This window comes from Schistocerca serialis, chromosome 2 (genome assembly GCF_023864345.2).
Source record: "Schistocerca serialis cubense isolate TAMUIC-IGC-003099 chromosome 2, iqSchSeri2.2, whole genome shotgun sequence".
In the NCBI taxonomy this organism is placed as follows: domain Eukaryota; kingdom Metazoa; phylum Arthropoda; class Insecta; order Orthoptera; family Acrididae; genus Schistocerca; species Schistocerca serialis.
The window spans coordinates 1,028,625,988-1,028,645,169 of NC_064639.1; the positions used below are offsets into that span (position 1 = coordinate 1,028,625,988).

The 19,182-nt window shown below is 37.4% G+C and overlaps 1 protein-coding gene across 1 annotated transcript in view; it reads right to left on the reverse strand.

Moving 5' to 3' along the window:
• Positions 1 to 19,182, reverse strand: part of LOC126458447 (phospholipid transfer protein C2CD2L) — a 598,436-nt gene that overhangs the window by 137,946 nt on the left and 441,308 nt on the right. The window contains exons 3-4 of the mRNA XM_050095510.1: positions 8,110 to 8,289; positions 1,815 to 2,018 (exon numbers count right to left, since the gene is read on the reverse strand). Coding sequence (XP_049951467.1) covers positions 1,815 to 2,018; positions 8,110 to 8,289 — 384 coding nt within the window. The remainder of the gene's footprint in view (positions 1 to 1,814; positions 2,019 to 8,109; positions 8,290 to 19,182) is intronic.

Sequence of the window (19,182 nt, forward strand, 5' to 3'; positions counted from 1 at the left end):
AAAGTATGCACAGTACACCCTTGACAGTATACACTGAGAGACATGTGATTTGCTACACTGTGGCCCATCTGTTCACTGCTACAATCACCAGCTGCTGTCAGTAACCTCTGTTATCAATACATATTGACAATACTGCTGAGTCTGCCGGTGGCAGTTTTTCCTGAATCTACAGTATGCACAGTACACCCTCCACATATTAGCACATGAAAGTACAGTGTCCAGACAAACTCAGAAATGAAGTGTGCAGGCATTGGGCACCTGTGATCAAAAACTACTAATTTCATATGACCTGCCTATCCTACACACTACTGTTGTGGCAACAACCAGTACACGGTGTGACAATATCTGTATATTATACACTGAATTATTTCATTTTTCCATGTTCCATTTATGTAAATGCCCCACATTAAACCATGCAAGAGGGGAAATTATAGATATGTGATGACTGTGACTGATTTCAGAGCTTCTTCAGAAATGATGAACTCAAACAATATTGAACCTGATGATAGCCACATACACCATGTCTGTCAGCTGCATAATGGACCTGAGGGCAGCCTTTGCACTCAAGCAACATGTGAAATCGATACTGATGAGAACTAAAATTTGAAGCTGGCCACACTCTGTGAATGCAATGTCTGTTAGTATACCCTCCCTCATATAATGGCCAAGACCCTCCTCTGTGCAAGTCCAGACATTGCTGGAAAACTGATCCTAGTTCCAACAGATAAAACAATTCATGATGACTCAGAATTGTTATCAAATACAACAAATTTTCTGTAGTTCTACAATACAGTTATATCACTGAAATAGACCTACGTTACTGTGTGCTTTGTCCAGTTGCCTAGCTAAATTTGGGAATGTCTACACCCTTCTCCAGTTATCTAGGATGTTGTTGCTCAATAAATATTCAGAGAGACAAATTTCTGCCAGAAGATGGGCCAATTCTTTTGCCTCATCAGTACAGACTAACAGATTTCCTACCACATCCAGTGGCCTTTCATTTACTGAGTAACTTTAGTTCTGTTTTGATTCTGGCATCATCTGTCACCTCTACATCTGTCACTTTTACTCTTTTGCGACGATTGTAGGAAGAAATTGCAGCGTCATCTTTGTCAGGGATACAATTCTGAAAGAGAGAATTTATTATTCAGCTTTTGATTTATTGCTTCATCATCTTCCGTTCTGGTGCCAGTATGATTAATGAGCAACAGGCTAATGATTTTGATCCACTGACATAAATCACAAAGTAGTGTAAAGTTCTCATTAAAGCCTGGGTCTAATGGACTGCAGTAAATTCCCATTTATAAGACAAAGTAACATTCCCCACAAGTGCAATAACCTAATATATTTTATTTATATGCTTACAGAAGAATATTAATGAAAGATGTCCCCAAAATTAGCAAGATCTTGAAAAGTAAACAATTTCATTAAGATGCCTGCATCACTGATATGCACATCTTCTGTTTCAGTTATTTCTATTTGTTTATGCTCCTTGGAATAATAATTTTTGGGGAAATTATTCTCTTGCATGGGAAATTTTAATTGGGCCAAAATGACAGAGTAAAGAACACTACCCAGCATTGATGCTGAACAGGAAAAGAATCATCATAACAAATGATCTCAGTTATTGTGGCCTGTACTGATCAAATTTTAATGATGGGGTGAGGATAGTAGACAAATATTAGCAATCATTACTTACAAAAACAAATTCACATGTGTAATATCAATGACTCTACATTTTTGCAAAAAAGTGAGCTATACACATAACTAAATGCATTTATTTTACTCTAAATTAAAGACTTTGTGTTACTAACAAGACTGTCATAGTGGACAGGCAGTATGGGTCCAACCTCAGCTGTCTGCCTCACAAATCTTGGGCAAGTGGGATACACACTTAGATTCAGGTTCACCATAGTGCTGCGTAATGCAGTTACAACAATCTCAGAGATCACATCCTGCAGTTGTTGTTCATCAAGATTGCTCTTTATGCTGCCAACTTGTGCAAGAGCTACCTTTATCTGTAAAAAGAAGTGACACAAAATTAAACATGTATTTAGCACCTGTGACAACGGTATAAAGATCACACTGATCTACTCCGTATAAACCGTATAAAGATCACACTGAAATAAAATGATTTTCAAGAGGTTTCAGTGCAATGTTTGATGCATATGCTAATTGTAAGAAGAGCTTGTCCATGAACATTCAAATGTGAGTTTCACCAGTTTAAGTAATTATTTTTAGCAAAGGTGGTACAGATCATAAAGATATATTGGTGATATTTTTCAGCTAAATATAAGAAGAACCTACAAAAATCAAACAGTGTATTCAAATTACATGGTACAACCACAGTCTTAAATACGAAAGTCAATACTGTTAACATAAAGTGAAAGAGAATAGCTACTGGACGTGTTTGTTTTTATCGAATGTGAATATTAAGTCTCATGACATATGTCATGTAGAAAACAAATTTCCTTTTGTGGAAGCCCACTGGGCTACCACCCACTTTGGCGAACATTGATGCTACTGCCGCTGCACAGTTACGACTTGCCTGCTTATTCCACCTCCTCCCCATCTCCATCCCCCTCCGACTACTGTAGGGCTCAGCAGCCACAGAGGCAGCACTGCAAATCTGTCTCCCCCCCCCCCCAATCCCCTGTGTTCCCCTTGCACCAGGCTTCACTACAGCTCTCTATTTATGTGCCTGCTGCAAGCTGCTCAGGCCTCTTTGTCTTTGCTCACAGAACTGTGCACTTAGCATTCACAACATATGAAACAATTTGCTGTTACACTGAATTATTCTTGTGGCCTGTGTTTTTGGACTGTGTACTACACTTGTGACATTTGTAAAGAACTTGGACAGTAAACTACATCATTTGACTGATGTGCCTTAACGTAAGTGGCAACAATAGTGGTCAAAACTCATGCTATGCTGTGTGAACATGGACCCATGACAGCATCAGCTATGCTATGCTATGCTATGCTATGCTATGTGAACATGGACCCATGACAGCATCAGCTACTGCTAGGTTTGCCCAAGGAGGTTCTCAACAATTCTCATAACAGCAGTTGGAAGGACAGTGGCTGGAGAACCTCTTGGTCAAACTGCTTTCAAATCAGACAGTTACACATCTACTGCTGTTTCATACCATGAAATGGCTGAAGGTTGAGACATGTACAAGAAGCAATTCAGGTAGCATTTTGTCATTTTTAAGGTAAAGTACCTGCAACTGTTAAATCATTCTTTTTTTCTTGTATTCTGTCCAAATATATTGGTTGCTTTGTATTTTCAGCCTTCTCACTGAACAGCCCCTACTTGATTTTGATGAAATGTGTGCTCTTGTAAGGGCCTATTTTCATGGGCATTGCCATGTTATACTGCCACATGGAATTCTATCAATGTCACAAACAGTCCAAATAGTCATACTGCACTTGGCCAGCTGAACTACAAGGGCTCAGTAAAAAGAGCCATTTCATAACTTCCAGTGCTAAGCAACTTTAAGCAGAGGTTATGATTTGGGACACTGTTATTCACGTGGCCCTGGACAAGGAAATACACCAAAAAGCTTTATAATTCAATGGCCCCACTTTGGAGTTGGTGTTGAAATTGGCTCAGTCATTCAAAGTCTCTTGGGCACCCAGCTACCATTTAAAACCTTGGGCAGATGTAGCAGCCATTGCTTCCAACCTGGATAATGAATACAGTTTGGCCAACAAGGAAGAAGTAGCAGTCACTGAAAGTAAAAATCAATGTGCTATGTCTCAGCCTCACAAATAAGGGATGAAATTCTCTGCCTCTTGACAGATGCACACTCCCATCATGCCCGGAGGTTTTTTGCAACCATTCTTGGGATGACTGACCACACAGATCGGCACAATGCAAAGGATACAGACAACTCACTTCCATATGTTGAACCACTTCATTCCAGAACTCACCTTGGCAGGAACATATGAATATTAACGTAATGAACATAGACTTTCAAAACACACAGTGATACCAAATAAATTGTTCATTACACTTGCAGTGTGCAGCAGAGACATTCAGCCACATGTAGGCACCAAAGTAACAACTTCCTTGTTGAACTTTCCTACTTACCTCCTGCTCCATGCACTGTCACTAGAACCAACTATTTGCTGCCTAGCAACTTACAACAAGCAGCACATAATGATCAATTTATCACTGAAGTCGTTTACAAAATATTCTATGGCAGCTTACCTTCCCTGTGGTACATAGCACAAAAATGGAAAATCTTTATGGCTTAGATGCCTTTTCGGTTTTTGGGTCAGCCATTGATGCTTAAGTGAACCTTGTCTCCAGCCTTTTGAGGGACTAGGAGAAATTTGTAATGAGTGCCCTGACATTTTTTCCAGAGGTCTCATCAAAGCAAAATACTTCACAGTACACACTGCACATTACACTAAAGAAATTGATGCTCTCTCATTTCTTTCATGCATGGCCTGCACCTTTAGTGGTGCATGACACAGTAAGAGATGATCTGGACAGATTGACAAACCTTGATGTAACTGTACAATTTCTGTGAGAGAGTAGGCAATGCCATTGATGATTGTGAGGAAACACTCAGCCAAACTTTGGTTATGTGGTGATTTTAAGTCACTGTAAACTCAGGGTCTGAAATAGATACATTTACCCCACTCCAAAGCCAGAAAAACTATCCACCACAATCTTGGGTGGGCAGTATTTTTCAAAAAACTAACCTGGCTGAAGCTTATTTGCAGCTGCTCTTGATGATGAATCCCAAAAGATATTAGCTGTCAACATGCTGCATGAGCTTTATAAATTGAAGGATTTGGTTTCTTGCAAAGGCAATGTCCTGGACCTTTTTCAATGGTACCTCAAACAATTGCCTAAAAATATTCCAGGATGCATTAATGATTTAGATGGTACTGTTGTCACTGGGACTTCAACCCTATAAAGAAGCCTAATTATGGAAGTGATCACAGCACCCCCATCCCCCTCCCTGTCCCACAAACTTGAAAGGGCTGCAATATTTCCTTGAGATATTACTTATTTAGGTAAATTTATTCCTGGTGCTGTAGTGATTACCCACCAACTGAACAATTTTCAAAGAAAAGTGTTTCTTTTTCTTGACAAAGAATTGTGAATGGATGTTGCTAATCTGGCCGCTAATTCGTCTGAATGGGAGTTGGGCACCTTATTGGTGCACCATAACACTAACAGCTCTAAAGAGCTGATCGCTTATGCTTCAAAAACAATCACTGCTGCACAGAAGAAGTATTCTCAGATTGAAAAGGTGGCACTTGTGAACATTTTTGCATTCAAAAAGTTCCACATTTTTCCTGATCATAAGCCAAAGATATCGCTCTTCAGCCCAGCTGCTAAACTGATCAGTTGAACAGTTCACTAGCTCCAGGAATTGGCAGTTTTTCTCAGCATATATAATTACAAGATACATTTCCGAAACACTACTCAGTACACAAACGCTGATGCCCTGTTGCTCATTCGAATGGGCCCTGATCTAAGATTTGATCAAGACGATGTCCTTCGTTTCCATTTCGAAGACAAGGCCCAGCAAGCCGTAGGCCATTTTCCCATCACCAGATTTTGTGGTCGCATATCCTGTGTCTCCTGCACCATGGACAATGTACCAAGATGCTATCCAGGTGTTATATCTACCGGTCCAGCACTGACAGGCAGACTGAGCACTTCATTCAGGAATGTCATAAACATGAAACACAGCAAGTAGCATCTTCTTGCCTAGGCCGGTGCCTTCAGTGCCTTGGGAGAAAGTTCATTTCAATTTTGCTGGTCACTTTCTGGATACCACCTGGTTGATAGTCATCAATACTTGGTACGAATTTCCCTATACTGTTATCTGACATTACACCTGCACAAAGGCCACTATTAAGGGGCTCACCAGAATTTTCACCACAGAAGGCTTTCCCCATACGATTGTATGATATAACAGGCTGCAATTCTGGGTGCAGCCTTTTGTCACTTTGTGCTGGCAGAATGGCATTCCAACACATCACGTCACCACTTTTTCACCCCCAGTCTAATGAGGAAACATGTCAATGATTCACCTACCGATGGTGCTTCAACCCATTTTCTGAGTTTGTACAGGGCTACACCAACTGTGGAGAAAAGTCCAGCAGAATTATTCCATGGTTGCCAGTCACGCATGCTCCTGCGCCTCCTACTGCTGGCTCCACTGGTGCCACCCGCTCCACTGTCTCTGTGTTTCACGCAGGGAACCTGGGTGTGGGTGCAGAGTTTCTGGATACTGGTGATAGGACAGTGACCCACCAGCAAAACCCACTCAGCTAGGTAACCAGCTGCCTCAGTCCCCAATCATGCTCCAGGAAATTCCCTGCATCAACTCTGCAAGACTTCCCACTGCTTCCCTATCTTGATTTTTTCCCATTCCCATTCTGGAGACTTTATTTCCTTCTCACATGCAACTCAGCATGCCACCTCCAGCTGTGCACCCATCACTCTCCTTTTTTTAGGCCACTCTCTGATGACCAGATTTTGATGGGGCCATAGTTGGGAGTGCCTCCAGACCTTCCTTAGTAGCAAAATATAAAAAAGTCACAAGCAGAGAAACATGATACAATGGTTGATTGCAAAAAAAAAAAAAAAAAAAAAAAAAAAAACACTAAATTAGCTTGAACTAACTGTAGCTCTGAGCTAGATAGCTCAACTTCAAACACTGATACCAACACAAAAAGCCAGCAGTACAAAAAACAATACCAGTACACGTAGCCAAAAATTGTGGCAATCAACAAAATGCTGTATTGAAAGAAAACAAAAGGATTCATACGTTAACATCACTGTAATGCACAAACTGAGCCTCAGTTTATCAAATCAAGCAGCATGCCAGGCAAGACTTTTATATTCGAAAGGAAAATGTACTCAAAAGAAAGTCTAAGTTCATGTAAATTTTAATCACTGTTTTCTCTTGTTACTATGAAAACCAAGATGATGTTTGATCTCTGCCTGCTGAATGATATTACCCACTACAATGCTACTAAGTCATGGCTCAAAAAAAAAATGAGTGGTATCTAAAGATGAAGTTGACTTGACTTTGCTATATTCAAGGTCAAATGGCTTTTGGAAATAATGAAAGTCTGAAAGTGAGGCAACATGCGTGACACTTTTCAATCTTAAAGCTAGTTATGCGACTCATCTGGTAAGCAGCAGTAGTCAGGTAATTCTTTAATTGAGGATAACATCTGTTGTTATTTACTTAAGTTGCTTGCTCAATTCATGCACTATAGTTTCATGCTCAAGTTGGAATGGAAAGAAAACAGAATGAAAATGCCTTGTAAACACAGAACAGTTAATACCATATCTTTGAGTTCCTCAGGGATATTAGGCACTGTTGTAGGTTTAGAGATTAACATTGAGATTTCTATTGTGTGGCAGATTTGTTACACTTTTATCAAGAGGGTGGCACGATAACTTACATTAAGCCACAGTTTTACATTCAGTTTCTATAAGTTCTGAAGTTTAAAGTAGCTTAATTCATAGTATCTTGATTGTAACACAACATCCAACCTAGTAAATCCATCTGGTAATGCTTAGTGTGGGCCTCCACTATATTAGAGGTAAATGTATCCATTCTCAGCTATGAAACAGATAGATTTTGTTCCATTCAAATGTATGTGTGATGTTTGGTTGCTGGTAATTCACATCTGCATGACTGTGTTGGTAGCTGACATCATATGTAAAGTAATCAACAGTGATGGAATAAATTATGCTGCATTCAAAGACTTCTTCTGTTAGAAATAGCCTCTCTCGCTATTCTTACACGTTTTTGCCAATGTCTCTTCCTCTCACAGTGAGGCACTGTTTACACCTGAACTTGGGTAGTTAAGAATTCACCACCTTTCAGCATTACAAACTGTGACAGTCAAGGAGATATAAGTATCTGGTACATATCCGGTGGCTGTTTTGCTCTAAATCACTTTTTGAGATGTTGTAGTTTTCGTAAACAACAGCACATTTATTGACATTTTATAAGTTTGACAAAACATACAGAAATAAGATGAAAAACAATGTACATAATTAAACATAAAATGCACCGTACTGTTAAATACAGAAAACTTTTTTATATATCTCATACTCACATCTGGCCAGCCGTCACACTTAACATCTGCCAGTAACTTTTCTGTAATACACACTACATTTAGTCTGGCTCGAAACCGATTCACATTCACTCTGTAATGGGAGACTTCTACTTTTTCCCCCTTTTGTCGGAACGCCTTAAGCTGAAATGCTGGTGTCGCCTCACAGTCGCATGTCACAGTCTGTAATGAAAGACAAAATAACTGTTAACTTCAACTGTGAATTGCAAAGCAGGAAAATTTTTAAAAATGTCATGCATAAGTGCAGCACAATATTGTGGCAACAACTGTATTTTACTTATTTATTACGTAACCTATCTGGTGTTCAAAAACAGAATGACAGTATAGGGAACATAGTGATTTTACGGATTATGTAAGATGATGTGATGGCAAATATGGGTGTGGAGTAATATCATTCATACTTTCAACTTGGCCGAGTATTTAGCATCCATTCTCAGTCCCCATGTCGGAAAATGCAAACATCATATTTCCAATTCTCTGGTTTTTATTCATCGTTTTAAGTCTTAATGTTTCAGTCCCAAGGATTTGCTCATTAGTTTTGATGTTGGGTCACTTTTTACCAGAGGTACTCTTGAAAATTCTTTGCAGTTAACTAGTGAAAAATTGGACAAGGGAACAGCTAATCTTGGTCACTAAGCATTGATGTTGACATATCTTTTATTTAATGACAAATAATTTGAACAAAGTGATGGAGTGGCTGTGGGAAGCCCATTATCCCTCATAGTTGCCAGTTTGTTCATGGAAGATTTTGAGGAGATGGCACTGAAGACAGTGTTCTTAAATCTAACTTGTTTTTGAAGATACGTCGAAGATATGTATATGGTATGGCCACATGAGAGGGATGCTCTGGATCATTTCCTAGATCATTTTAATTGCCTGCAAACCAATATTAAGTTCATGATGGAAGTTCAAAAAATGGAAAACTCCCATTTTTAGATGTTTTGGTCTATAGGAGGGATGATGGGAAATGAGAACACAGTATTTATCGTAAGCCCATGCATATGGGCCAATATTTTCATGCATCAATTTGTCATCCATCATACCAATGCAAAGGGGTCCTACATACTTTGGTAAAAAGAGCTTATACCATCTCAAATGCAGACACTTTGATACAAGAACTGCATCATCTAAAAGCAGTGTTCAAGCAGAATGATTATATCAACAATCAGATCTATAGTGCTCTACAGATTGGACCTACGTGGAAACCAAAAGAACATACAAGCAAATCAGTGATGTTCCTACCTTCTGCGGCAAGCACAAGCAAATCGGTGGCATTCCTAACTTTTGCGGGAAGAATATCTTCAAAAATAGGATGAATTCTAAAGAGGTTTGATATTAAAAGTTTATTCAATCCACTAGTAAAGACTACAGTGCTGCTTGGTTGATTTTGGTTTGAGGAAGCCCTGTGTCTACAGAATTCCCTGCCATTGCAGGAAAGCCTATATTGGACAAATGATTCAGACAGTTCAGTATCGATATGCGGAGCACCAGTGCCAGACGCATTTATTTCAGCCAGAAAAATCTGTGGTTGCGGGACATTGTCTTACTGAAGGACATCGAATGTTCTATGATAAGACATAAGTGGTTGCCCTTGTGTCACATTATTGGATCTGTGTAGTGAAAGAAGCTATTGAAATCCAGCTACCTGACAATATTATAAACGGGGATAAGGAGTGCCCTTTAAGTAAGAGTTGGAACCCAGTTTTGTTTGGCATTAAAAAGCAATGGTCTCTGATTCAGTCACCAAAAGGTGTCAGTACTTGAAATCGATTTATCATTTCCACGAGTTTTCACCACCGGTGCCCTGTTTCTTTGAGCTAGAGGGTGGTTACATTCGTGCACGTGCGGTGAAACTACTGGTGGCATATAAAGGAGCTGCTGCTGCAGTTTGATTTCATTTCCAGCGAGTTCGTGCGACAGCTTCCTCACCTGAAGATGACAACCATGTTAACCACCAAACTGTTGTGTCAAGATGACATTATGTGCCGGCTGGAGACCCGATATGAATATCAACAACACTGACAGTTTGCTATTCTACTGGCAAATATGTCTCTCCTATCTGGTACAAATCCATTGATGTTACACTCAATGAAATATGTGAACTGATGAGTAGCTATCTGAAATATACCGTTCCAGATAAGCTCCAGCAACTGGCTGAAATGGTTTCACTGAAAATTCGATAGGAGGCCTACAAAGAGCAAGTGGAAATGGAAGTCCTCCACATCTGCACAACAGCCTCTACATGGAAATTCACAGGCTACCCAAATGCCAAAATACAGAAGTAACTTCCTCAGAGCAACAGAGGACTATGAACAACAAACTCAGGCCTTAGCTTCAAAAGACCGCCAGTAGATGGAACCATTAGAAGAACTAGTCCGTGACCCTCATAAAAACTGGGAAGTCTGGAAATCCTTTGAAAGACTACATACAGGAGCAACAAGATCAAAAGGAATTCTTCTAAAATCGCGACACACAGTATCATCAAACCCATGAATTTTGTTGAGGCCCAAAGAACACAACACATGTATTCCTTCTCTGATTGCCCATCCAGTGTAGCCTCAAGAACTTTATGCCAGTGAAGCACATCTGACCTCCTCTGCCTCCAGGCTACATTAGTCTAACTAATATGCTCCGTTTCATCTGTAATACAAAATATGTATTGTAAGTGCCATAAGTACAGAACAATTCTACTCTGATAACTTGTACTTCTTTTAATTAGTAAACTAATGTTTAAATCACTTCCAGATTTCCGATGCTTGCCTATATTTTACAACATGTAAGAGACAAACTAAAATCTGCTTGGACTAACTTTATTCATGATCCAGTTAACTCTGAAAGATGATTATTAAGCATGCAGTTATCTAAAATGGCCAGAAATTTCTGGTACAGTATTTTCAACTATAAACATTTTTATTCAGTCTATAACACTGACAGACTTTTTTTTTCTGGCATACAACATGATACATAAAATAAATTCACTATCCAAACCAGAAACATTTTTTGCACACTATTATTACATGATTTTCAGTTGCATCCATGCAGGTGTTAAAGTATTGTTTGTGTACAAATGTGAAAAATATACATAGAAAGTTATTTTCAAAGAAATATTGTAATATTAAAAATTTGTCAAAGATATTTAATATTTTTAAAAGTCAGTGATATTAATTATTATTTTTCATAATTATTCTCAGCATCAATATCGAATTTTGGAATAATAGCATCAAAAAACTAAATTGTAATTAAAAACACAAAAAGATAAGTTTATTTGTATCTACTGATGTAGTTGTGAAGTAGTATCTTCGTACACCTTAGTGGATCTTTGATCACTGTTTTGGTGGGATTGGGTTGTATAGAATAGTAAAAGTTGTATTCTGTTGTGGGTACCAACTGGGCATGTTGTATTGTGATGATTTAATCTGAGAAGTTTCAGAGGATACAGACAGTATTCAAGTGTGTCACAATGGAAGCATGGTAGATGAAGGGGAAATAGTTGCCAATATCTTCAACAATCATTTTCTGACAGCAGCCGATCAAATTGGATGTAAAGGGTCTATAGATGAAGCCATGAACCTTCTACAAAAAGCAGTGCAGAGAAAGATTAGCCAGATGTATGTACCCTACATCACAGCAGATGAGATTGAGAAGGTGATATGCCAAATGAAAAACAAAAATTCCACTGGTATGGACAATATATCTATCAAAGTACTGAAACATTGCCACAAATATATTCTTAAAGTTCTGTGTCACATATTTAATGCATCTCTAAATCAAGGTACTGTCCCTAATAGACTAAAATTTGCAGTTGTTAAACCAATCTTCAAAAAGGGTGATAAAGCAGAGGTTTCTAACTACCATCCAATTTCATTGTTAACAAGTCTTCCAAAAATCCTTGAGAAAATTATGTACAATAGAATCATGGCTCACCTTAATAAATATAACATCCTTAATAAAAATCAGTTTCGATTCCAAAAGAGTGTTTCAACTGAACAAGTCATTTTCTCATTCGTCAACCAACTACTTGAATCAATAAACAAGAAAATGTCACCTGTTGGAATCTTTTGTGATCTGTCAAAAGCATTTGACTGTGTAGATCACAAGATTCTACTAAGAAAGGCTGAGCATTATGGCTTAAAAGATAAAGTAGGGAAGTGGCTTGAGTCGTATCTAGATGACAGAAATCAGAAGGTAGTATTAAACAGTTGTGCAAAGGCACCTGCCAGCTCTGACTGCAGTAAATTAAAATGTGGAGTGCCGCAGGACTGGGTGCTTGGTCCCTTACTTTTCTTAATCTTTGTAAATGACCTCCCCTAGTGTGTGGCCCAAGAAGCACACTTCACCCTATTTGCAGATGACATAACCATTATGATTGACAAGGTACCCAGCTGCAGTCCAGAGAACAGTGTGATCACTATATTCCAAGAAGTTCTAGATCGGTTCACTGCAAATGGTCTGTCCCTCAATGTTAATAAGACTCATTTCATTCAGTTTCAAACAGTAAACAAAAAATCGGAAAATGTTGAAATAAAATGTGGAGACAAAGAAATAGTGAAAGTTGTATCTTCCAAATTTCTGGGTTTACATACTGATAAACTAAACTGGTCTGTCCACATCACTGACCTATGTAAAAGACTGAATTCAACAGCATTTAGCATTCTCTCAATTGCATCTGTTTGTGACATGGAAACAATCAAAACTGCATATGTTGGTAATTTCCATTCACTTATGACATATGGCATCATATTCTGGGGAAATCAACCACAAGCAAATAAAGTCTTTGTTGCACAGAAGAGAGTTATCAGGATTATGAGCAGAGTGCCATCCTAGATCTTCTTGCAGAAATTTATTTAAATAGCTGGGGTCCTCGCCATGCCTTGTCAATAGATCTTGTCACTAATGTGCTTCGTGAACAAAAATTATGCAATTTACAAAATGAATAGTGCGTACCATGATCACAATACAAGAAGAAAACACAATGATTTTAAAAAATCTCAGCATGGTACAGAAAGGAGTTCATTATTCGAGTATAAAAGTGTTCAATAAACTTCCTGTCCACATCAAATCAGTCATTGGGGATCTTACTAAATTCAAAACAGAGCTAAAACTTTATCTTTTGGATAATTCTTTCTATTCTTTACAGGAATTCTTTGATAATGTGTAATACTTCTTGAATTTGTGTTTAATTTCATGCATTTCTGATAGAACTGACTATGTAGATTAGCATATCACTTGTTGGCAGAATATTTTTTAGATGAATTACTTTAAATTTGTTTATGTAATCATCTATGTCATTACTGCACTATTATTTGTGCAATCATCTATGTCATTACTGTAGTATTATCTGTGTTGTTATCTGAAATTTTGTGTGTAATTATTTGACACGGGGATGTCCTTTTTCATGTATCTGCTTATATATGTTAAATTGGTTGCCTCACGATCATCTTACTTACAATTACTGTAATAACCTGACATGTTCTACATCCTAGTGATACATTCGTGTCAAGGATCCATGGAACTCGAAAATAAATAAAGAAGTATTGATTAAATATGGAAGAAGCGAATGAAATTCCTGTGACTTGTGATTCATATTTATACATAGAAACATTATTAATCCAAAGATCTCTTTCATAAGGCACAAAACATAATACTTTCAAGACAAACTGTGCGACTGTATGAAGAACTGGTAATAGGCACTGATGAAAAATTAGGTGAGGAACTCAATTATAAATTTACAGACTTAATGTAAAGGAAAAGTTCTAATCCTCAATCTCTTTTTTGTTTCCCAAGATATCGAAAAGCATTCAGGACAACCAATTCACTGCAAAAGTGAGTTTTACTAAATATAATTTAATTGTAATTTTGTCATAATTAAAAGAGATTACAAGCAGCTGTAAATGCTCTTGGCAAGTTAATTATAGTCAAAACATGAGGATATGGCAAACAAAGTGATCCTCAAGTTTATTTTGTTAGACACAAGAAGGGAAGCCTAATTTACTGTAAGGCAATCTACTACCACAGACATCAGTTCTACTACTTTATATATCTGCTGGGGGCAAGGCATTTCCAATGTTAAATCATTTCCTCAAAATTTACAACCAATGGGATTTTGACTCAAAGAACAAAAATTTCAACTGTCTCTCAAGATTATGATGAATTGTTGAAGGCACTTCTGAAATTATCAGCACTATATGGAGAATACTTCGGGAGCCTACAGGAATTTTCAATTAATTTGCTTACGATATCATGAAATGTCCATGTGCTCTGCTAAACTCTGTTATTCAGACTCTGTATTAACTGTTTGGCATAAGTACATGGTATACACTTTGAAAACATTGTTTTTAACTTACTTCTTAATACAACATTTTACATACAGACTCTTTTTTACAAAGTTATTATCCTAATAATTCTGCTAATGAATGAAATAGGCTTGCTAACAAAAAACTGTGCAGCTTACTCCTAATCAATGTGACTGGCATTCTTTGGTGTATTTAGAAAAAAAATTTAAACACTTCATCTGCTGTATAAACATGGTTGTTGTTAGCTTTTGCTAATCTGTTTAATGGCAAGACTAGATTCATACATGTTCTGATATTATATTCACGTCTTTGATTTGTAACAATTATGGATGACTGCAGGAAATGGAAAATTGAAACACAGAAGGAGGGAAGTGCAACTATAGGATGTTAAATAATGAATTAAGAAGGGAAACAGAGAAAGCAAAGGAGAAATGGCCAACTGAAAAGTGAGACAAGATAGAGAAATTAGAGAAAGAAGGAAAATATGATTTAATGTACAAAGAAGCATTGGATTTGGCATTCAGGGAAAAGAGAAACAACAATGGACTAAAGGAAGTAGAAGCAGCAGATGGTAAAATGGTGAGTGCACCCCAAGAAACAACGAGAAAATGGGAAGAATATATAGAATGGCTATAAGCTGCAGACAGCCAACCAAGTGAAGAAGAGCTTGGGATAGGTAGAAGAAGATAAAGTTGCAGATGATGACAAAGGAAATGCAATACTAACTAGTGAGATTTAAGCATCTATGAAGGAGATGAAAAATGGAAAGACAATGGGAATTGATGAGATTCCTGTGGAACTGTTAAACTCATTGGAGAAAGAAGGGAAAAGGGAGTGGATTGAAATGTGTAATCAAATATACATGAAAGAAAAATGGACAAGGAACTTAACAGAAAGTATCTTAATACCTATAGAAAAGAAAAAGAACAGCAAAAAGTGTGAGGAACATAGAACAGTGAGCCTGATATCGCTTGCAGCCAAAGTCTTGCTGAGGACGATCAACAGAAGGATATATAGAAAGCTGAATTGTGTAATAGGAGATGAACAATTTGGTTTCAGGTGAGCAGTGGGAACTAGAGAAGCCACTGGGCTACTGAGAGTGATAGGGGAGAGGTACATGGAGAAGAAAAGGAAGGTGTATGTTGTTTTAATTAATCTTGAGAAGGCTTTTGACTGTGGCAGATGGGACAAACTGATGAAAATCCTAAGAAAACATAGAGTTGACTGGAGGAATAGACGGCTAATTAGAAATTTATATTTGAACCAGAGAGCAAGAGTAAGAATAGGAGGTGTGATGAGTGAAGAAGTTGAACTGGGAAGAGGTGTACAACAAGGTTGTTGTTTTTAACCAACACTGTTCAATATCTATCTGGAGGAAATTATTAATGAAAGTTTTGATGGAAGGAGAGGAGTTTGTATAGGGGGTTGGAGAGTGGAGTGTATAAGATTTGCAGACAACATGGTTGTGATGGCAGAGAATGCAAGAGATGGAACAAATGGCAGATGATCTAAACACAAAATTAGAAGACTGTGGAGTGAAGATTAACAAGAAGAAAATGAAAAGCATGGTAATTGGAGGAAAGGGGAGAAAATGTTGCATGAAAATAGGGGGAGAGGAAATGGAGCAAGTGAATAACTTCAGTTACTTGGGAAGTGTATAATGGATGATACATATTGCTCAACAGAAATTAGGAAAAGAATTGCAATGACAAAAGAAGGATTCAAGAGGAAACAGAAATTACTTTGCGGACTACTAAACAAAGATCTGAGGAAAAGACTTGCCAAATGTTAAATCTGGAGCATTGCACTGTATGGTGTGGAGACCTGAACATAGAGGAAAGAAGATAAAAGAAGATTGGAGGCATTAGAGATGTGGATAAGGAGAAGAATTGAAAAAGTGAAATGGGAAGAGCACGTAAGAAATGAAGTAGTATTAAGAAGAGTTGGAGAAGAAAGAAACATGCTGGAAGTCATAAGAAAGAGAAAACGGAACTGGATTGGACATTGTTTGAGGAGGGACTGTTTATTGAAGGAAGGAATAGAAGGAATGGTGGAGGAAAAAAGGGGAAGAGGAGAAAGAAGATATCAAATGCTGGACAATATCAAAGGAGACAAATATTCAGAAATGAAAAGACTGGCTATGGACAGACAAAAGTAAAAGAGGCTTAATCCATGACAAGACCTGCCAAAAGGCAGAATACCATACTACTCCTACCATGTTATGTAGTTCAGCCAGTATGTAATTAACACTGTCAACACTTTGTACAGTGCTCACTGTTAAGATCTTATATTTAACGAATATAGGCTTCCAGTGTATACTATTACGTACCCTTGTCATTTCTGTTTTTTGTGTCCTTCTCAATTTCAAGAATATCTTTTCTCTATTGTTAACCCATTCCTTCACAGAGATTTATTTAAAAAATGAAAATTATGCTGCATTTACATATTAAAGATTGATACAGGTTATCAGTTTCTTTAACACATATTATTTCTCTTGATAAATGAACTGTTACATACACAACATTTTAGAGTTCCATGTTAGTCTGTTGTCAACTTCTATTCTCAAAACTTTTCATTTAGTTTGCCTGCATCACATATTGTTCATATTTTTGGTCAGTTCTCCAATACATGGTTTACAGAAAGAAAAGTTGTATAATTTTCTGACAAGTCATTACTTCTACAAAGTATAAAAGAGGTCCTAATTTGATGTTTGTGGCAATTCATGTAGTTGAGCTCCAGGACACACACACTGCTTTCTTTCATAAACATGAGATTTGAATAGCTTCAAACAGTTTCCATACTACAGCTTAAACAGAAAAGCAGAATGGTCAACACAATTGAAGGTTTGGCTCAGATCTGTAAGCATAATCTTTGAATGCTGGTAAAATGTTTATCAGCCGTAACTGACTGTGAGGTACTTAACATCTTACTCAGTTCTGGTACTCATACATTGTGATACAAGGTGCTTTTTAAAGACTTCAGCCAAGTACTGGAATAAGTGAAATCAGTCTTAGTGAGCAGGCTTTGATTTAATATCTTTCTTAAAAATTCCAGTCACTTTGGAGGTTTCAAGCAGATCACAAAAAACACCTTCTGTAAAACAAGTTACATTATACGTGCAACAACATAATGTGTTACCTGCTTTCAGTATGTTATTTGACATATCTCTGCTACATAATTTTTTAATTCCTTCAACAATTATATCAAACAACTCATGACTTCCCCCCTAAGAACTGAAAAGGTCAATGGAAGAAAGTGCAAACTCTCAATTAGTAACAATTAGTCAGATCACCTTTATCTGTTGTATATTATACTGCATCATATACTGATAATAAGTCATCACACAAGTTCTGCTAGGAAGCACTGTACACTATATAAACTATTTTGTCTTATTGTACTTGCAGTTTTTTAACAACTGAAAATATGCTCTTGTGTGTTAGCACTTTATTCCATTTACCCCTTCAATTGCTGAACACTGAAGAGCAACACAGAGATAAAATGAAGAATTGCACGCAAAGTGCACATGAAACAGGACAAAACTTCAACAAAGCCTCAAGCTGTGTTTTCCTAACTCTCTGTCACAAAATAAAACTGGACTGGATCTTGTTTTAAGTCAATAAAAGGGATTGAGGAAAACTAGGATGGAGTAATGACAGTATTAGGGAAAGGACAGATTACTACCTACCACGGTGAGCAAATGTTGAGCTTCAGACAGACATAACAAAGAGACTGCTAAAAACATGAGCATTCAACCAAAATTCTCCTTCTAAAGTAGACAACACACATACATTATTGCAAGCACAACATACACACACCTGACCACTGTCTCTGGCCTCAGAGGCCAGAGACAATTGTTGTTTGTCTGTGAGTTGTACTTGCATGAATATGTATGTGTTTTCTACTTTAGAAGAAGGCCTTTTGGGTAAAAGCTCACATGTTTAGCTGAGCGGTCTTTTTGTTGTACCTGTCTGTGACTCAACATCTCCTCTATATGGTGAGTAGCAGTCTATACTTTTCATAATATTGTCAAAAATCTAAATCTGTAATTTAGTCTGTGATTCTCCTGCCACCTGGTTAACTTGTCCAAAAAGCATAGGTTTTGATGATTTTTGTCTTGCTGATCCCATAACTCCTGAGAGCAGACAAAAGCCTCCAAAATTTACTCTGTTGGGATATGAATAATAAATCACTAATTTTTTATTCTAGTCAATTATAACACATTAGTCTTATTATTTGAACATACGGGTATGTTTTACAATAGATTTGTAAACATTCATCCAAACAACAAAAATTTTACAATAAATATGATTAACAGCCCCATGGTATAACTAACACAAGTTTAATAACTGGAGATTCAAGACACACAACTTTTTTTTAAAATTAATTTTAGTGGCTGCTTTTGAAACAGTCCTTAGCTCCCAGATACAAAAGTACTTTGAGACTGAACATCCTAACAGTCTGGACTCACATTGAATGAGCTAAAGTTTACTGCTTATATGACGAATGCCTTTGTCTACATATGGCTTGTGTGTGTGTTGACTTGCAACGATAAATTATTTGTGCATACAAAGGCTAAGAAGCAGCCACAAACTATTTTTGGAACTAACAAACTTTGTACAGCTATTGATAAAAGTCTTTTTTGGTGAACTGCTCCGTTTGAAGTCCCCTATACATAACAAACACATTTGTGACACAGCGGTCTACAAAGTGGAAAAAAGTGAGAAAACAGTCTTATGCATCATTTCTTTCCTTTTCTGTTTGA